Source organism: Lissotriton vulgaris, chromosome 3_1, assembly GCF_964263255.1.
Source record: "Lissotriton vulgaris chromosome 3_1, aLisVul1.2, whole genome shotgun sequence".
NCBI classification, from domain to species: domain Eukaryota; kingdom Metazoa; phylum Chordata; class Amphibia; order Caudata; family Salamandridae; genus Lissotriton; species Lissotriton vulgaris.
Genome location: NC_141689.1, coordinates 891,156,147 through 891,175,282, shown reverse-complemented (window position 1 = coordinate 891,175,282; position 19,136 = coordinate 891,156,147). Strand labels below are relative to the sequence as shown.

The window sequence follows — 19,136 nt, the reverse complement described above, 5'->3', positions numbered from 1 at the left end:
AGGGCGTAGCCCTGCGACGTCGTCCCGCAGCGCGCAGAGGTACTTCTGAACAATCTCCGGAACCAGACTGGTGCCTGGAGGATATTCTAAGTTAAGAAATCTGCAGCTAGACTGTGTCTCTACCAGATGCATTGTTACCGAAGGTAAGTAACTTGTTCTATGGAGCTCGACTCATTTCTAGTCAATCCTCTGGATAGAGAATCCAAAATGATGTATGTCCTTGGCAAACTTAAGGTTTCCTCTGCCGCTTTGGCTCTGCAATCCATAATTAAAGTCTGTCTGTTTGGCTGATACATACGTCATTTGGCTAGCAACATCTTGCTGGCAATCTCAGAGGATCTTAGAGTCTCTTTGGCTCAGACGATACATGATAGGCAGGATGAGACCAAGTATCTTATCCGCCCAGGTTTGTATACCACAGGCTTCATTTGCCGAGCAGTCAGTACCGTGTTGTCTTTCTTAGACACGCCTTTGAGGTCAACCTGATTCTGCATCTATATACGAGCTTTATCAATGGTCATGCCTTTTGCTGGCTCTCACCACTTTGGAGAGAAGCCAGACACTATTTATAATTGATTTAAAGACAAGAGTACTAGAGCATGCTTTTTGGGGTCATTGACCCCAGCCAAACATTTCCCACACCAGTTCTGTACTATTCCAGATGGCTGGTCTGTAGGCAGAGACAGCCTTCCTAGCCAATGATGAAGCAGGTATCTCAGTTATTTTGGGGTTATCCCCATGGGCTAGCAGGGACACTAGTCCTCAAACTCCTCTAAGGCTGCTACAGTGGCCAACATACAGCTTTCGTTTGCCCTTACCGACACATGTCCACCATGTCGAGGCGATATCCAGCTCTTCCTCCAGGGTTTGTGATCCACCATGTCTGAAAGATGAGCCGTGCAAATTGTTCTAATCAGCCCAACCACTATTCCTCATACACCATGTGAGAAGTTGGCCTGATATATAGTGCTCACTATTCTAGTGATCACTGTGTATCATACCAAACGACCCTTATTGATGATTGGTTGTAAGTCAACCTTATAGACCAGCTATCCTAGTAGCGTGGACAAAAGCAGTCTTTAGGCTAAACTCTAGAGGGCGTGTTAAGCCAGCTGTTTTACCATCACATATACCCCTTGAACACCAAGTGAAAGAACACCACACAAGTTGTTATAAAAATAAAGGATATTTATTAATAACAAGTCTACCCTGAACTCTTTATGAGTCAGGGAGCTAAGCACAATACAAAACTCTTACGAAAATACTTCAAGTTGCACAATGTACACAAATGCCCGAGGGGCACGAAAAACCATATACTCTAAAAGTGGAATGCGAAATACTAGCAGGTGAGTAACACGATCCAGAGGCTTCAGGATCGCTAGGACTACACTACTGAACTCTAAGGTTAGGAGCAGGAGGCCTAGGGAGATCGGGTGCAGAGTGTGCACTCTCACGCGGGATGCGGGACAAAGTCTATGGAGGCTAGTATTTCTAAAGTTACTGTTTCCGGACGAATCCGACGAATCCGATCTGGACACTTGGATAGTGAACCTGCATTGGAGCACCGAAATGCACGGGTTACCTAGCCCAGGGGCTGCGGCTGCATAGGGTTCAAAAGACGTCGCGAATCCTTGTTGTAGTCTATGGAGCCTGAAAGAAGAAGTTGCTGGCAGGCGACCAGTGAAGATGTTCGTTGTGATCCAAGGCTGGATCGGTGATGGAGACGACCTGAAAGCAGAGGGGACTCAGTTCTTAATCACTAGCCAGTGATTGTGTGGGTACCAGGATGGCACCGGATGAGGTCACCGCGATCAGGTGAGTGGGCGACGCTGGGCTCTGCAGTCACACGGGCCAGGAGGCGTTGTCGGCGACCAGGCTGGAGGTGCGAGCTGTCCCACGAGGGTGTCTGCTGTTGGCGATGCTGGAACCAGGATTGGAGCAACAAGCCTTGGCAAAGGCAAGCCCACGCGGTGGAGTCAAGATGGCGTCTAGAGTGGACCAGGAGGGTCCGGGTGCTCCTCTTTTGGAAGGGAGCAAGGGCCAGTCTGGAGCAACCAGACCAGCGGTGAATATTTCGTGGTACGTCGTCAGGAGGGCCACTAGCCAACGGGCAAGTGACCGGACAACGTGGCAAGCAGCAAAGAGCAGAAGGGCCCCACGCAGATCTCGTGGATGCTGGGGGGCTGGACCTCGGTGCTGGAGCTGCTGTGGGTTGGGGCTTCTCAATCCCCAGTGCACTCACTCGAGGATCCCTCGGCGGTCGTGCTGGTTAAGCGTCGTGCAGGTTTTGAAGATGGTCGGTCCCTCAGGTCTCGTCACACCCACGAATCTCAGCTGGGCTGATGATGCAGGTAGAGGTCAGAGATGCCAGGGAATCCGGGTCTCGTCGAGCTGGTCAGTCTTGATCCGGAGGATGGACGTGCAGCAAACCGCGATGCTTAGGTGGTGCCTGCGGGTGCAGGGTGGCTACTCCTTAGCCACAAGGGAGAGTCTTCAGAGAAAGTCAAGAGTTCCTTTCGTGGAAAGTAGTTCAAGATTCAAGAGTATCTAATTTGGGAAGGGGGCCCGCTCCTACCTTTATCCTAAGAAAAGGGGCTGGCACGCGACTAGGTCCTGCCCATGGGTGGGACCAGGAGGGTGGTTACACCCCTCTCCTTTGTCCGGTCTCTCCCCAGCTCGTGGGCTGGGGTGCCCCTGGAACTGGTTTGAGCCGGCATATGCACAGTGAGCACCCCTTTGTCCGAGCCCTCCTCGCTGGAAGGACTCCCAGCAGCAGGAGGTCAGACTTGTGTCTGTGGTGGCAGCATCCATTTTGTGATGCTGAGGCTCGAGTTAACTTTAACCGGGGTTTACAGTTACATACATGTCGTGTCCCTCTAGAAGGGTGGAATGCTAACCCCATCGCCAGAATTGGTGAGGGGTTAGTATTCCAATTCGTATGACACCTTACTCGACATGTTTTGATAATGCGATACCAAAGTTAGCAAATAACCGCGAGGATTATAATGCACTTAAGAGTATATGGTACGCGTTATCATGGAACAGCTATTAGGACTTGGTTCCGCAAGCTGCAAATGGGCTCAGCTCATGCCAGAGCACCATCTCACATAATTCCAAGCACTCTGCCTTCAAGATTGATAAGGCCTGCCATAGGAGTGACTGATAGGAATACATGTGTCCATTTTAGGGTTAGATATAGGAATACTATATCTAAAGCAAAGGGTGTTTACACCACCTTGCCCCAGCTGTCGTGCAGCCAGTTGTGTCAGATTTTGGTGGCCAGCCAGGGGTGGCATAATATATGCTGCAGCCCCTGGTAGGCCCTGGGTACACCTATGCCCTGGATACCTAAGGTATGCTATACAGGGACTGATAAGGTGACTCAGTATCCAATTAGATATGTACCTAAGGTACATGGAATCCATTTTACAGAGAGAGCAGTGGGCCTGGGGTCCTGAATAGCAGGGCCCCAGGTCAACTAAGTCGAAAAACCAGCAAAACACCAGGCAACAAGTTGGGGGCAACCATAGTCAGATATCCACCTTCCTACACACCAGAACTAATTTCAACAGAGCATCTGTCCACCATGGTACATGGGAAACATCTGTTGTTCTCCAAGGGCACTATAGCAATGGGTACCTGACTCCGATAATGATGGACGTTATAATTCCCGCTATGTCCTCCTCCTGAAAAAGGACTGGGGACTCAGACTACCCTTTGATCTCCAACCCCTGATCACTTTTGTGAGAAAGGACAAGTTCAAGTACTCCCATTGACTCATATACTACCTGCTCTGCATCCAAGAGGCTCAGGCAATACCTGAGATTCTAGGTGGACCAGGAACATTTTCAGTTTGCTGGGTTCCCCTACGGCCTCCTCACCGCTCCTCAGGTGTTAACAAAAGTGATGGTGGCGGCCGCTCCCCATCTTTGGATGTCAGCAGTTCCTGTATTCCCATACCACAGTGATTGCCTGCTGAAGACTGACTTTCCTCAGTCAGTTGTGGAGCACATCTGGATGACAGCAGAACTCTGATATCGTTGGGTTTTACTGTAAACTAGCTGAAGTCCCACCTGATTCCATCATGGAGGCTTCCATTCAGTGAGGCGATCCTTGATACATTGGAGTTTAAGGTTTTTCCTCTGTAGCAGTGAGTCTGGGACATTAGAGCTATGATCCCAAATGCTTCAGGTTTGATCCTGGATCCAGGAGAGTGAGTTCTGAAGCATCTTGGCCCCTTAGTCTTGATCATCCTTGTATAGTTGCCAGGGGGCCATCTGGGCCTGTGCTTAATCCATTATTTCATTTTTCTTGTAAGCCTGGTCACCCATGCAAGTTGTTTGATAAGGAAGTCTTTGTTCCCATTTCGAAAGATAGTTGAAAAATCAAATAACTGTGTGACACACCACCCTCATCCTTAGCCCACAATAATTGTTATGCTATGCTATGTTTGTAAGCATAAAGTTCATTACAATGGTATTGTCTTGGGCTAAATAGCACATTTCTAATGAATGATTAGTTCTTAGAGAAGGGGAATGATTTAAGCATTTAAATGGAATTGTGTGCTCATACGTAAGTTTGTTATGTAGAGGTAGATTATTCCACATTTGGCTCACTTAAGATGTCTGGTTTGAAGGTATACACTGAATGTCTGTAAATTATTTTTTGGCCTAACTGCTGATGAAACCTGCGCATTTTACACATGGAATTAAATGTCACTCTATTTTAGGAGAATGAGTGCTGCTGCATTTTGCAGTCTCTGCATCAAATAATTTTGGAATGCCCAAAACCGCACAATTGGCATTGATCGGTTGTAATTTGCACTGATTACCTAGACTTGGTTTGGAAAATCAGGAATGTAAAGACGTGTCACCATTTAGACTGACAGACAATTAGAGGTGCCGCAGAATGGAAAAGAGTGAGGGTGGCTTATTATACTCATTGTAATAATCTAATGCGGAAAGACAGGATTTTGTCTTATATAGTTGTGATTTTTGTTTTAAAACTGAGACCTATTTTCTGGCAGCTTCATACAAATGGATGAGGAGACAGTTGTGGTTGATAACATACCACTGTTATTGTAAACAAGGTATTGAGGTACAACTGCGTGTTTATCGCTTGATGTTATCAGATAAAGCAGCATTGCAGTTGTCTTCCATCAACAACTGTGATTCTCCCTACTCTTAAATACGTGTTTTCAGGGTGTGTGAATGTTAGGTGCTAACTTGGTATCTGTGAGATATTAGGTACTGGTAAAATATAATTGTTTACCAATGGTAACATTTTGCCATTTTGCAAATTTCTACCTTCGATTCTTTCTTTTTCCATTATGAATATCACCTTTCTGTCAGTATTTAATTTCTGTAGTAAGACACCCGTGCCAACAGTAGGTATGAGGCAAATGTGGTGGCATGAATTTTGTCTGGGATTTACTGGATGCTCTAGGAGGTTAACAGTTACAGAAGTCCCCATTTGCCAGATATTATCCAAGTAAAACAATTATTATGGGAAATGTTTCTTTATCTATTTACCAATTACATTATATTTGCACGCATACTTGCTTCTCTTCATCTCCCACATATACCTAAATTGGAAATCTCACTTTTGAACATTGTTGTTTAAACCGATGGCAGTAAAGTTGCAGAAATGATAAGTTTCTATACTATATTTGGGTGTAGCCACAGTGTGTAATTGTTTTACTATTGTTTTGCAGATTTATGAAGATTCCATAGTTTTACAATCAGTCTTCAAGAGTGCAAGGCAGAAGATTGTTAAAGAAGAGGAGGAAAGTGACGATGAAAGCATTGATGAAGATGATGATGAAGACGACGATGAGTCGGAGTCTGAATGTAAGTCCACTGTAAAACACACATTTCTAATGTGTTCCATTAATACTTACAATGTAGCTACAGCACGTGCATGCTAATTGCCCGGATTGTATTTTCACTGCATATCAACTGTTAGAAGACCATTTCTTTCAAATGACCTGGTGCCTAGGGGTAGTGTTGCGTAATGTATATGCATGTAATCAATATTCAGAATATTAGGCATTGAATTTTCAGAAAAAAACACTTGTTGCCACTCTTATGTCCTAGCTTTTGCTCTTGCTCTCAACCAGTGGGCACTTGACACTGCTTCTATAGCTCTGCATGCAGTATTTTAGGTTCTGATACAGTGTACAAATGCATACGTCATGCGGGACACCTTTAGCCCCAGTGAAATGAGTGCCTTTACAAGCTCCCCTTTCTCAACTAAAAGACCTAGATCTTAATATTTTTCTCTCACACAGCAAGTTTGCATGCACATGGCCTAGCCTAATTGTTTTTAATATTTTTCCTGTAAATTCTTGTTCCTTCAGCCATAACGCACAACACTCTGGCTTTAAGGCTCACGTGCTGTGCCATCATCTGTTTATAGCATTTGACTCATGTAATCCCTGCTTCTCATGTTCGAATGCACAGAAAGGATTAGAAAAAAGACAAGAGGCAAGAAAATGGTCCTGACAGCAGGTGCAATACTGAGGAGCAAGGCGTCCCACGTGGGACTCTTTCGAACGGAAGTAAACCTTTCTGGCCTTGACCAAGTGGTACGAGTAACCCCGGGGAATGTGAAAGAATCAAGTCTTAGTATCGTTATCTCGTATACTAGACTTCTTGTTCCTGCCATATTAACACCTTAGCTGCGTGTAAACATTTCTCCCCAGTGCTGCGCTGTCCATTAGAACTAGTGCTGAATGGACGTTCAATGGTCGTGCGCAGCACTGGGGAGGTAGCGCTGCTGACGACCATTGGCCGTCAGCAGCACTTAAGGGGTTAATTTTTTCTAAGAAAGTGTTATTAAGCTGTTTTGGGACCTTAGACTAAGCTCTCTCCTGTTATGCACACTGTGCGCCAGGCTGTGCCAAGCTACTGGGTGCGGAAATCCCTAGCAGCTGTTGCACCACAAGGACAACTTAGTCTCTCCTTATGGACATTAACCTGCAGAATTTGGCACTGTTAGAAAGTCTTCCTCCCTGGCTGTGTGTTACTCCAGTGACTGCAGGCTTGCTACCTGGAGTTGAGCCCATCTCCTCCTGTGTGGAAGTCTATGTTGAAGTCCTAGTCTTGCCAGTTAGTCACATCTCCTAACTGCCCCACTTTGTCACATCCACTTTTGGTGCTACGCAAGCTAGCAGTTGAGAGGGAGAGCACCACCTAATCAGTGCACTGAAAGCCTTATCACAAGAAGGCTGCCTCCCCTCACTTTCAGACACACCATCCATCTCTTCCAAAACACAGGATTAATAAAATGAAGCTTAAACTCTGAGGCATCAGCTCTTGCCATTTCAGCATCCATCCCATCTGGCTGCGCTTTTTGCGTTCATGCTATCCTCAGTATTCAACTCAGACCATTCCCGGATGCTTTGATCATTATTTGAAGGCAAGAACCTACTCCTGGCAAGAGGGCTTGTCTTGAACAACAGAATACCAATTGGAAAGTTGTACTGGAGTTGATGAAGACATGCTCCTATCCATATGATACCATTGAGTTATGACCAAGGCTCTGGAAGTGCTGCCCAGTCGATCATTAGTTTCTTCCCTAGTGAAAGTGGATGATACACTTTGGTGGCTATGCAGTACCTCTCTCAAAACCAAGCATATCCACAGAGACTTAGGCACAGGAGATGTGTGGGTAATTGGTTCTCCAAGCCTGCCATCATAATGGATAACAAGTACTAGGCTAAAAAGACTATTCACCAGATGTCTCTGTTAGTCCTCTAGCTCAGCTTGTGGTGAAGATGGCAGCTTCCTTTGAAGGGAAAGGATACATCCTTCCACATGGAGGAGGAAGCCAAGTGTGTCGAGACAAATAGAAGAAAAGATGAAGCTTTTTTGGGGGGGGGGGCTCTACTTGAGACAAACAAAAACCAATGCATTCATAGACCGCTGTAGCCTCCATCCCTGATATATTGTAATTCTCAACCAGGCCAAAGAGGTTGCAGAATAGAAGCTGTTGATGCCAGAGGACTTTAATCAATCAATCATAGTACTTGTAGAGCGCGCTACTTACCTGTGAAGGTGTCAAGGCGCTGAGGGGAGGGGGGAGGGTGCTGCTGCTGCTCGAAGAGCCAGGTCTTGAGGAGTCTTCTGAAGGCGAGTAGGTCTTGGGCCTGCCGTGTGTGGGTAGGGAGGGTGTTCTAGGTCTTGGTGGTGAGGTAGGAGAAGGATCTGCTGCTGGATATCGTTCGTTGGATGCAGGGGACAGCGGCAAGGGCGAGGCTGGCGGAGCGGAGCTGGCGGGTGGGGGTGTAAATTGCAAAAAACACAGTTGATGGACAGAATGCAGAACAATGTCTTACATTCACCCCAGTACAAAGATCTGGGCCTAAATCCATCATACACGCTGAGTCTGCTGTTCAGGTAGGCTGGTCCGGCGATGTGGAGTGCTTTGTGTGCGTGGGTGAGGAGCTTGAAGGAGATCCTCTTGTCGACAGGGAGCCAGTGTAGGTCTCTCATGTGGGGGGGTGATGTGGCTGCGGCGGGGGACGTCGACGATCAGTCGGGCGGAGGCGTTTTGGATGTGTTGTAGTCATCGTAGGTGTTTGGCTGGGATTCCTGCGTAGAGTGCGTTGCCGCAGTCCAGTCTGCTGCTGACGAGGGCCTGTGTCACCGTTCTTCTTGTTTCGGTCGGGATCCACTTGTAGATCCTGCGGAGCATGCGGAGGGTGTAGTAGCAGGAGGAGAAGACGGCGTTGACCTGCTTAGACATGGAGAGGGAGGAGTCTAGGATGAATCCTAGGTTGCGAGCATGGTAGGTGGTTGTTGGTGCTGTTCCCAATGTGGTCGGCCACCAGGAGTCGTCCCAGGCTGAGGAGGTGGGTCAGAGGATGAGTACCTCCGTCTTGTCCGAGTTCAGCTTCAGACTGCTGCTCCTCATCCAGTCGGCGATGGCCTTCATTCCCTCGTGGAGGTTGGTTTTGGCTGTGTGTGGGCCTTTGTAAGGGAGAGGATGAGCCGGGTGTCGTGGGCGTAGGACATGATGTTGAGGTAGAGATGGCATGCCACTTGTGCGAGGGGGGCCATGTAGACGTTGAACAGCGATGATGTTGGTGGCTTTAGATCAGAAGGGTGGGAGGCGGACGCTCTGGGTTCTGCCGGAGAGGAAGGACGTGGTCCAGTCGAGGGCCTTCTCTTGGATTCCGGCTTCTAGGTGGCGTGTCTTTAGAGTGCGATGGCAGACCGTGTCGAAGTTGGCCGACAGGTCCAGGAGGATGAGGGCTGATGTTTTGCCGTTGTCTAGTTGTCTCCTGATGTCGTCTGTGGCGGCGATGAGGGCTGTCTCAGTGCTGTGGTTTCGTCTGAATCCGGACCGGGATGGGTCCAGGATGTTGTTGTCTTCCAGGTGGCGGGCCAATTGCCTGTTGACGATTTTCTCGATGACCTTTGTCGGGAACGAGAGCAGGGAGATTGGCCGCAAGTTCTTGAGGTCCGCCTTGGGCTTCTTGAGGAGGGCGTTGATTTCGGCGTGCTTCCAGCTTTCCGGGAATGTCGCTGTTTCAAAGGAGATGTTGATGACCTTCCGTAGTTGGGGTGCGATGACTGCGTCTGCTTTATTGAATACTTGATGAGGGCAAGGGTCTGACGGAGATCCTGAGTGGATGGAGTTCATGACCTTGCGTGTCTCGTTGACGTTGTACCAGGAGGTCAGGCGGATGGCACTGGTGGTGTTCACAGGGGAGGTGGAGTCTGGCATAGTCTGGGTGGTCGTGGTGTTTAAGCTGTCGTGGATGTCAGCGATCTTGCGGTGGAAGAAGATGGCTAGTGAGTCACACAGTTCTTGTGAGGGCGAGATGTCGTTGGCGCTGGGGTTGGAGAGTTCCTTTACGATGCTGAAGAGCTCTTTGCTGTCGTGTGCATTGTTATCCAAGCTGTCTTTGAAGGAGGATCTCTTGGCTAATCTGATGAGGTGTGATGTCTGCGGGTGGCGTCCTTGTGGACTGCGTGGTTGTCTGGTGTGTGTTCGTGGAGCCATAGTTTCTCCAGTTTCTGGCATGTGCGTTTGGAGGTCTGGAGCTCGTCGGTGAACTAGGTGGCTCTCTTGCTGTCATGGCTGTTGGAGGGTTTCTTGAGCGGGGCGAGGGTTTTGGCGCAGTCGTCGATCCACTGTCTGAGGTTGCGGGCTGCGTCGTCTGGGTTGGTGGGGTCGGTCGGTGGGTTCTGGGCGAGGGTGGTGATAAGCTGGTCTTTGGTGACTTTGCTCCAGCAGCGGCGAGGCAGCTGTTGGGTGCAGTGGTGCGTGGTTAGTTTCTTGAAGGTGAAATGGATGCAGCGGTGGTCGGTCCAGTGGAGTTCGGTGGTGTGGTTGGAGGCGACGTGGGTGCCTGTGGAGAAGACTGGGTCCAGCGTGTGGCCGGCGGCGTGGGTGGGTGCGGTGACGAGTTGTCTGAGGCCGAGGTTGTCGGTCAGGGTAGCGGAGTTGGTGTTGTTGTTGTTCTCGAGGTGCAAGTTCAGGTCCCCGAGGAGGATGTAGTCCGTGGAGGTGCGTGCGTGGGTGCTGGCGAGGCGGCTATGGAGTCGATGAACTGAGCCCGGAGTCCGGGGGTCTGTAGATGAGTGTTCCTCTGAGGGTGGTGTTGGGGTCGGTGTGGATAAGGAAATGCAGGTGCTCGGCGCTGTTGAGAGTGTCGTCTGCGTAGATGGCGACCTTGTGGGTGGACTTGTGGACAATGGCAATTCCTCCTCCGATTCCGTTGGCGCTATCCCTGCGGGTGATCTTGTAGTCGTCCGGGATGGCTATGGCGATAGACATATCCAACAACACTCCGGACTGGCCATGGCAATGCTCACGCCTGAGGCCCAAAAGAAAGCCACACTGTCTTGTTCAACGGGTAGAAGTTGTTTGGTCCTGTAACGGATGATGTCTTCCAGCAGAATAAGACCTGCACAGTCATAGGCAAATCACTGAGTGTAATTGAAGCTAATCTGGAGTGCTGACCACCTCTTTGCAGCAAGGAATCCCTTCTAGTCCATTAAGACTTAACCCCTTCACACTAAGGCCCCATCTAGGCCCTCAAGGAACAGTTAGTCGAAGAGTAGATGCTGCAGGTCAGAACATCCCTGCCCCTACCATGGCTAAGATAATATAACGACTCATGCGTAGACCTTTTCAACACCATTATTAAGATGTCCACTGTACTCTGTGAAATGAAAGGCTTTTCCTCCTTTCCCACCATTAAACCCAAATAACCACTAATGCATGGGTGCTTCCAGTTATACTGGTGCTTCTGCCCCCTCCATCCATACCACATTTGCGGTATCCCATGAACTTGTGCAAGAAGTAGTGAGGCTTCTCTTTTTATGTTCAGTTGAGCAATTTTTGTCCTCAAAAGAGAGCATGAGTAATTCACCCATTATTTTCTTTCATGGAAAAATTGGAAGGACTCAGTCCCATCTAGAGTTTTTACGTGTTGAACAAGATCTTCAGCCTGCATACATTCATAATATTGATTTTGGCTCTGGTGCTGGTAGCTGTCCGAAACAATGGCTGTTTGCTGAGTGTGCAGGATGCTTCCTTATAGTGCTCTTCCTAGAATAATACATGATATTTCTCTGTTTCATGGCGGGAAAACAAAACATCCAGTACAGGGCAATGCTGCTTAGCTTCAGTGCCACTCCTTGGTTCATTACCAGAATCCTTTTCCCGATGGCATGTTTCTGTGATATCAGAAGATTCACTGCTACCCACACCCAGCTTCCAACCTCTCGCTGATATTAGGGGCCATTTTTTTAGGTCTCATGAGATCTATTGTTGCTGACTTGGCTCTCAAGGGAGACCGAGATGGCCACGCGGAGGGCTTTTGGTGATTGTAGCTCGTGCACACGCACGTACAACCACACAGTGTGCACATCTCCTGTCCCCCTTCTGAGGCAAGCCTCAAGCAGCATTACTTTCACTTTTCCTATTCCCTCTCTCTCTCCCGAATGCCCCCCACCCCACTGTGGAGACAGCTTTTCAAATTGGTCTCTATGCTATGGTAGCCTCCCGTTGCCGGCCCGTCAGCGTGCACCGAAGTGCTCCTCTCCAACAATCACAGCACACCTTGGCATCATTCACAAGCTCCCACAACACCTTTGATCACAGCAGCAGCACCTCTGGGGTTCTTACCTCGGAGTCCTCTCCAAACCACGGCATGCCATGTGTTTTTGCTTTGGCAGCCCCCTCCCTGGGCCGCACGAGCTGCGCAGCACCCATTGGAGTACTGCGAAGTCCGCAGGAGCCGCCACTGGGCACGAGCCGCAGGCCATGGCAATGTGCACGCTCTTGGTGCGCCTACAACATGCGCATGTCTCTCTTTCACTTTCCCTTATTCAAGCAGCAAGCTGCTCATGTTAATTACATTTATAGGGATACGTCTTGATCGTAAGTGTGTAAATGAGCTGGTACGAACAAAAAGGCACACTATTTCGATTGGATGGAAGTGTATTCGTAATGTAACCCTTCGGCTAGAGAAGCCCTCGCGCGTAGAGAAATGAACCTCTTTTCTGACTCCGCCTCAGGCGTGTCCAGTAAAGTTATGTTTTGATGCTATAGACTTGACCCTCTGAGCTTTATGTTTCCAGGGTGAATGTAGTCAAAGGAAAATGCCTTAAAAAATAGGGCCCTACCCTTCTGGCCAGCATCTCAGTGCAACACCTCATAAACAGTAGGACTTCATATAGCACGTCCACCGTTTCTAAGCGCTGAAAATACGAGATGCCATATTACACAGTTTAACAATACCCATTTCATTTGATGGGAAGCTGTGTAGGCCTTGTCTGAATTGAAGTAGGGGAGCTCATTGAAGGCTCTGCCCACCTTGCAAGGCTCGCAGCAGCTGCACCCCGCGGGCCGCAGGCCCCTTCACTGGACACGCCTCGGACCACATCACACTAGCAGCGGCTGCGCCTTATTCAACAGCTTCTTACACCACCGCTGGCGTCGGCTATAAGAATTCGGATCCCCAAGGCAAGCTCAGCGTTCCATGCGTAGGAGGTTGTTAAATCCAGTACCTTTAAATTGGAACTAAAAGTAACAAATGTTCTTAGCGCTTAGAAAAGGCAAAATCGGTGTTAAGCGTTATGTAAATATCACACCATTGTTCTGTGAAGCTTATTTGTCTGCAAATATTAACATATTGCGTATTCCTTGTGCTCTTTACGATGCCAATGCTAAAAAGCACCATTTAACACGACGCTTGTTCTATTGGGGAGAGGTTCTCGGACAGCGCTTAATTTGTGGGGAAAAATGTATATATACTTACAGGGGCCTAAAGCTTTGTTTAGGAGTCCGCCGCTCGTGCGGGCCAATGCTAGTCCTTTTCAGATATTTGCTCTTTAACAAAAGCGAGGGCATTGAGAGCACTTAAGAGAACAGACAGCTGGTGGTTCGGTTGGCATCTGTAACCTCCTTTCAGTCCATCTTAGGTTTTCAGACAGCATAGCAGTTCCATGTAGGCTGGGACTTGTAGTTTCACGTTTTAGTGGCTGCAAGTACAAGCATGCTTAATGCTAGTAACTAGAAAAGCCCAGGGCTGCTTGGCCGTCCGTCACGGCGGGACACAGAGAGCTGGCAGGCGCCCCGCTGGCCTTCTACAGTAGCCCATTAGCCCTCTGGCTGTAAATTGAGCCCCACAGCTTTTCAGCTGAACGAGGAATGTAAAACCGTCACCAGGAGGAAGGCGCCGACCTCGGCCTCATTCATGCGAGTAGACAGAATCCAGTAACAAGTTTACTATTACGTTAAACAACAGTCACCGTCTCCCTCTTTCGCAGGGGAGGGTGGACTCAGTTATGATATTTTAAGCAAGGTCTTTTTCCAAACCTGCTCTTATTTTTTTTGGTTTGCTGCCTCAATGCATCTCCCCCACTATATCCCATGACAGACCTCACAGAGTGTGCCATGCAGGCCTAAATTAGCCAGGCAACTTTGTATTCGGAGACTCGCAACTTACATTTTGAATATGACGAACAGACTGCAGTTTCCGTAAATTAAGTGATTAAATATCAAACTGTTGCTTATGTTTCCTGTAATTGGGCTGGAGGAGAGGGCCCGTCGCAGGGCCTCTCCTGCGCAAGCTTCTTATGCAGCAGGCAGGATCACAGTGTCTTAGAAGAGGAGGGAGACAGAAGGGCGACACAAAACAACAATCTGCCTCAATGCCAGAGAGGGACGCACAGTCATAAAACAGACACGCAGGCTGACAAAACAATAATCTGACTCTGTGACAGGCAGAGACCGACAGGGTCACATAGTCTGAGAAAAGACAGGAAGATGGAAAGGCAGACACAACAACAGTCAGAGGCAGGCAGCATCAGAAAGTCATGGACACACTGACCAGACAAGAACAATGTGACTCTGTGACACAGGCGGGCAGGGTTAAACTGTCATGGAAGGGGCAGGAAGATAGAAAGGCAGACACACAATATTATTCTGTCTCAGTGGCAGAGGCAGACGGGCACACAGAGAAGAGACTGGAAGATAGAAAGAAAGACACACAGCAACAATCAGGACGGTCTGCCACTGACCCACTGCGGCACAAACCTTTGGCATCTAGTGAACAGTACCACAGGATGAGTCTGTGAAAGAGGACAGTCTGCCACTGACCCACTGTGACACAAACCCTTCGGCTGTTGATATTATAAATGATAATGCGTTTTATTTATGTTTCTTTTTAAAAACATAAATAAAAGGCATTGTCATTTACAATGCGAGAGTTTAAGCTATTAGCATTGTAAATGACTGCTATTTATTTATGTGTTTTCAAAATCAACACATAGATAAAAAGGTTTATCATTTACAATGCCAATAGCTCAAACATTTGCAAATGCGAGACCTATTGCATTGCAAATGCTTGTGTATCTTTGGTTTTGAATGAACATCATTAAATCCTTCTTGGTACCTTTCAAAAGTATTCAGTTCATGAAGCTATTCTGGATTCCAACCTGGAGTAAGCAATTCCCTTCCACAGGGGGGGGTTAATCACTATCAGTTAAGCAGTGGATTATGTCCTGACGAACAAGACTGGTGATAGTCTGGTGGTGCTGACTCCATGCCTCCTGCATAGTGGTTCATCTCTCTGTAATGCTCAACATGCTTTCCCTAGAGCTCTACCTGAATAAAATGTTGGAACCAGCTGCTGGATGACCAGTCAAAGTTTCTCTCATCTGGGCATCCACAGTTCTAATCTTATGATGGTCAGGACATGTTCCCTATCTGTGTGTGCCCCTTGAATAGGCATTTCCACTTGTCACCTGGGCAGAAAATTCTCTAGAAAGACCTTAATCCCATTCTCAGGGTGGGAGGTTTCTACCCAATGACGCCCTTGTAACACGTCTAAGCACCAAGAGTGACCAATTTGCACTTTGGACAGATAACAATCTTGAACTGCCTGAACAGCGTGATAATGAATTGGACAGGATGTTCCTCTAGGTCTTCCTGCTAATTACTGAATCTAATGGTTCCTTAGAAGATTAGGGAGTACCTGGGATGCTCAGTGAGCTCAGTGGTCCTAGTGACTCCAGTGAGGACTCATCAAGTATTGTTCTTTGGCCTGCTTAGCCTTCTTCAGAGGGACCACATTTGCTTCCTCAGAGGAGATACACCCCACCCACGGATGGGACATAGACTGTACAATTTCTTCCTTTCAATACTGTCCTTAAGCGTGGTTCCTGGGGAAAAAGTCTTTGAACCTATAGATCTAACCTCAGAAAACTTTAAAGTCATTTTTGCCACCAGGAAATCATTCAACCGAGCTCAGTCAAAGTGAAAGTTTGTCATTTGTCTTACTTTGTCATATGCTCTAAGGAATGATGCCATGTTCTTTTTGCATCACCTGACTGAGGCAGGATTTTATGATGGATACTATTAACGGCAGATTCCTCAGCTTGTGAATACTCACAGGCGCCAGACTGGATCCTGGGATTTTTCGCAGCATTGCTATCGCACGCCAACAGGTGATGATGTGCCGCTCACTGTTGACTTTATCCAGAAGTGATGCCATAGCCAGACATATGCGACAATACTGGATACTTGCGTCCGTTCCTATCCACGATCTGGAGCTCGTCCCTCAACTTTATTCCATCTTTTTGATGAATTTTCTCAAAATGTTTTCCTACAATATGGAAGGAAAAATGTCCTCTCCAAAGATTACATGGTTTAAATTTTTTTAGGTACTGTCATAATCTGTGACAGATCCCCACAAGGTATTTCTCTGATGCCTTGGGTTTTCGCATGACTCCAAGGTAATCCCAAGGTAATGCTGGGTCACAAAGTCAAGTTCTGCATTACCAAACACCGTCTGAAGGTGTGTTCCAATTTTCAAGGCTGTTTCTGAAAAGGGTCCTCTTCACACTTCAAATCGTCTGGTGAAAGTAAAAAAAAATATGTTGAATGGTGACTCTCCCTCTCCCCCGCGCTATCTCCCAGAGAACTTGCCAGTACATCAACATCCTGGTCTTCTACCAAGGAATCAATTTCTTAGCTCATACCGATTTAACTCTAATTCCAGGGTTGATCGTCAATGCCGCAAAAGGTAGAGACTTATAAGGAAGCCATGTTGTGCTTCTTTTCCACTCTTCCGGCTCCCCCCGGCATGCCTTCTAACTCCAAGAATCTGAGTGGGCCTCCAGGGGGGCTACCGTCAGCAGTTCCGTCCTCAACACTGTCTTTGCCTCTTGACCCTGCTGCAGGATCCACCTGTGACTTCAAGGCTGACACCAAACTTCAAATCTGGCACCACAATCCACTCGAGTCACTTCGTCATTGACGCAGGAACCAATGCCAGAGGAAGAACCCATTGTCTTGTCAGACTCGAAAGCAACCCCAACAGGGCGTTGATCGAGGTTGGACACTCCACAACCTTTGGTGCAGCCGGGCCAACCTCATTCTGTCTTGGACATTTCTCACATTCAACATGGAGATACTGGAGATGACTGGATGTTGCATCCTATTATTATGATGAAGACAATAGTTATGGACCTAAAGGTCACCAGTGGGTAGAGGACACTGAATTGTGCTTTACCCCTGGCCGTCTACAAAGAAATCAGCTTCTTTTGCTGTGGTGATCAGATGGGATGCAGACGTTTCAGACCTGTAACTCTCGCTGGTTGAAGTTAAAACTGATGTCCTGTCTGACACTTGTTACTGTTGTAAAAGGCTGATTAAGATTTATGTAACTGAAAATTCATGTCCAAACGGAGGCCCTACAACCTGGACAGACTTCCACTGAACTGCTTCTCCATTTCTGATAGAGACTTTTAGGTACAGATTACACACCTTTTGAATATTCCCCCAGGAATCAGACTGGATTGAAACATTTTCAATAGTACCTCTGCTAGTTGGAAAGGTGGCCCTATGCGGCTCTGCACGAACTCCGTTCTGCTCCAGAAGTGATGTGCGGGACCTATAAAGGTGCCACTGCAGTGTTCTAACAGCAATTCCTTTCTTTCTGGATCTCTCAACGCGAATCCGAAGCTTTTCTGGTTTCTCAAAGACTAATTTGTACCAACTTTTTCTCACAGAGCGTTCCTCAAAATTTCAACAGTGTACAAGGGATGTCATTTCCTAAGACTATCAGTTTCAAACACTTTAAAGACTGTGGCAAACGTATCTGTGGCAGATCTTCATCAGGTTGCCTGTCACGACTCCAAGACCTACGGGGATTGCTCATCAATGAACCCAAAGGCCATCAGGGAACCGGAAGTGAAATTTAACATCACCATCACAAGTAGAGACACCGCATCGGGACTGCTTCAAAACATGCTCCCCGTTAAAGGTTCATTCCTGCTCCACTTCCTGGAGTCGACGGAGCTGATCTTGAAAATTGTCTTTGTTACTGTAGGAAAGTGGGTTTCTGTTGCGGTAACCCCCAAAGTGGGTTTCTGTTGCAGAAACCCCCCAACTTTTTGCCACACTACTGATGCACTTTTTCTTGGTGTGCCCTCGGCCCCTGCCAATCAGGTTCCCAGGGCCTCTGATCTTTCACCAAAACTAACCCAATTGGCATCTCTGGCCACAGGTCACCCCCTGGTAAATGGTACCACAGGTACCCAGGGCACTGTGACCAGGGAAGCCCTCTAAGGGCTGCAGCACTTATTGCGCCAACCTCAGAGGCCCTGTACCCTGACACTCACACACTGCCTTTGCAGGCTGTGTGTCTTGGTGCAGAAAAAAGTGAAGAGTCGACATGGCACACATCCCTGTGTGCCATGCCCACAAATCACTGCCCTGGCATACATACATCAGTCACCCCTCTAGCTGGGTGCCCTATGCCAGTGGTGAGGGTGCAGGTGCATGAGCCCTGTACCCCTACAGTGCCCAAGTCCATTCATGGGCACTGTAAATCCAGTGCTGCCATTAAGAATATAAGGTGCTGGGAGTGTGTCATTACGAACTCCAGAGCACCATAATGGTTACACTGAAGTCTGGGAAGTTTGGTATCAAACTTCTCAGCACATTAAACCCACACCAATGCCAGTGTGGGATTTAATGTAAAATGCACAACAGAGAGCATCTTAGAGATGCCCCCTGAAACTCGACCAACTCCTAGTGACCTGACTGAGTGGCTGCTTAGGCTGCCACCACCGGAGATGTTTCTGGACCCCTGGGTTGAGAGGTTGCTGCTCTTGGGGGCCTGAAACAATGCACATCCTGGGACGAGGTGCCAAGCCTCCTCCCCCAGAATGAGCAGGGTTCACGAAGGAGAAGTTTCAAAGGCATACCGCCTTTGTGAGCCTCTCCAGACCATTTGTTGCTTTCAGCATCTGATAGAGACTACTAGCCACAGATTCCTTAACGTAGAATTATCCCCAGGCGTAAGACAGGATCCGGAAACTTTTTTACCCAGAATCCCTGCACGCCGGGGGGACAGCATCACGCGACTCCACCCAGGCGTTGTCCGCATATGGGACGTCAGCGAGGTCACATAAGTCCCAACCCGGCATGCCTACGTCAGTTTTTTCCTTTTCCACGTGCAACGCGGATCCAGTTTGTGCTCCGGGCCTGTTTAGGCCTTTTCCTTCACTGTTGCAGTGTGTTTGTGGGATCAGTGTGTGGCTGCCTTCGGGCTTTAAGACGTGCTCATTGTGTGGGCGCCTTATGTCGGCGACGGACCCTCACCT

General features: G+C 48.1%; 1 protein-coding gene across 4 annotated transcripts in view; it reads left to right on the top strand.

Annotated features, from left to right (window-relative positions):
* Positions 1-19,136, top strand: part of SMARCA2 (SWI/SNF related BAF chromatin remodeling complex subunit ATPase 2) — a 1,892,118-nt gene that overhangs the window by 1,735,648 nt on the left and 137,334 nt on the right. For all 4 annotated transcript variants that reach the window (XM_086961220.1, XM_086961218.1, XM_086961217.1 and 1 more), the window contains one exon: positions 5,714-5,849. In XM_086961220.1, the coding sequence (XP_086817346.1) occupies positions 5,714-5,849 (136 nt within the window). The remainder of the gene's footprint in view (positions 1-5,713; positions 5,850-19,136) is intronic.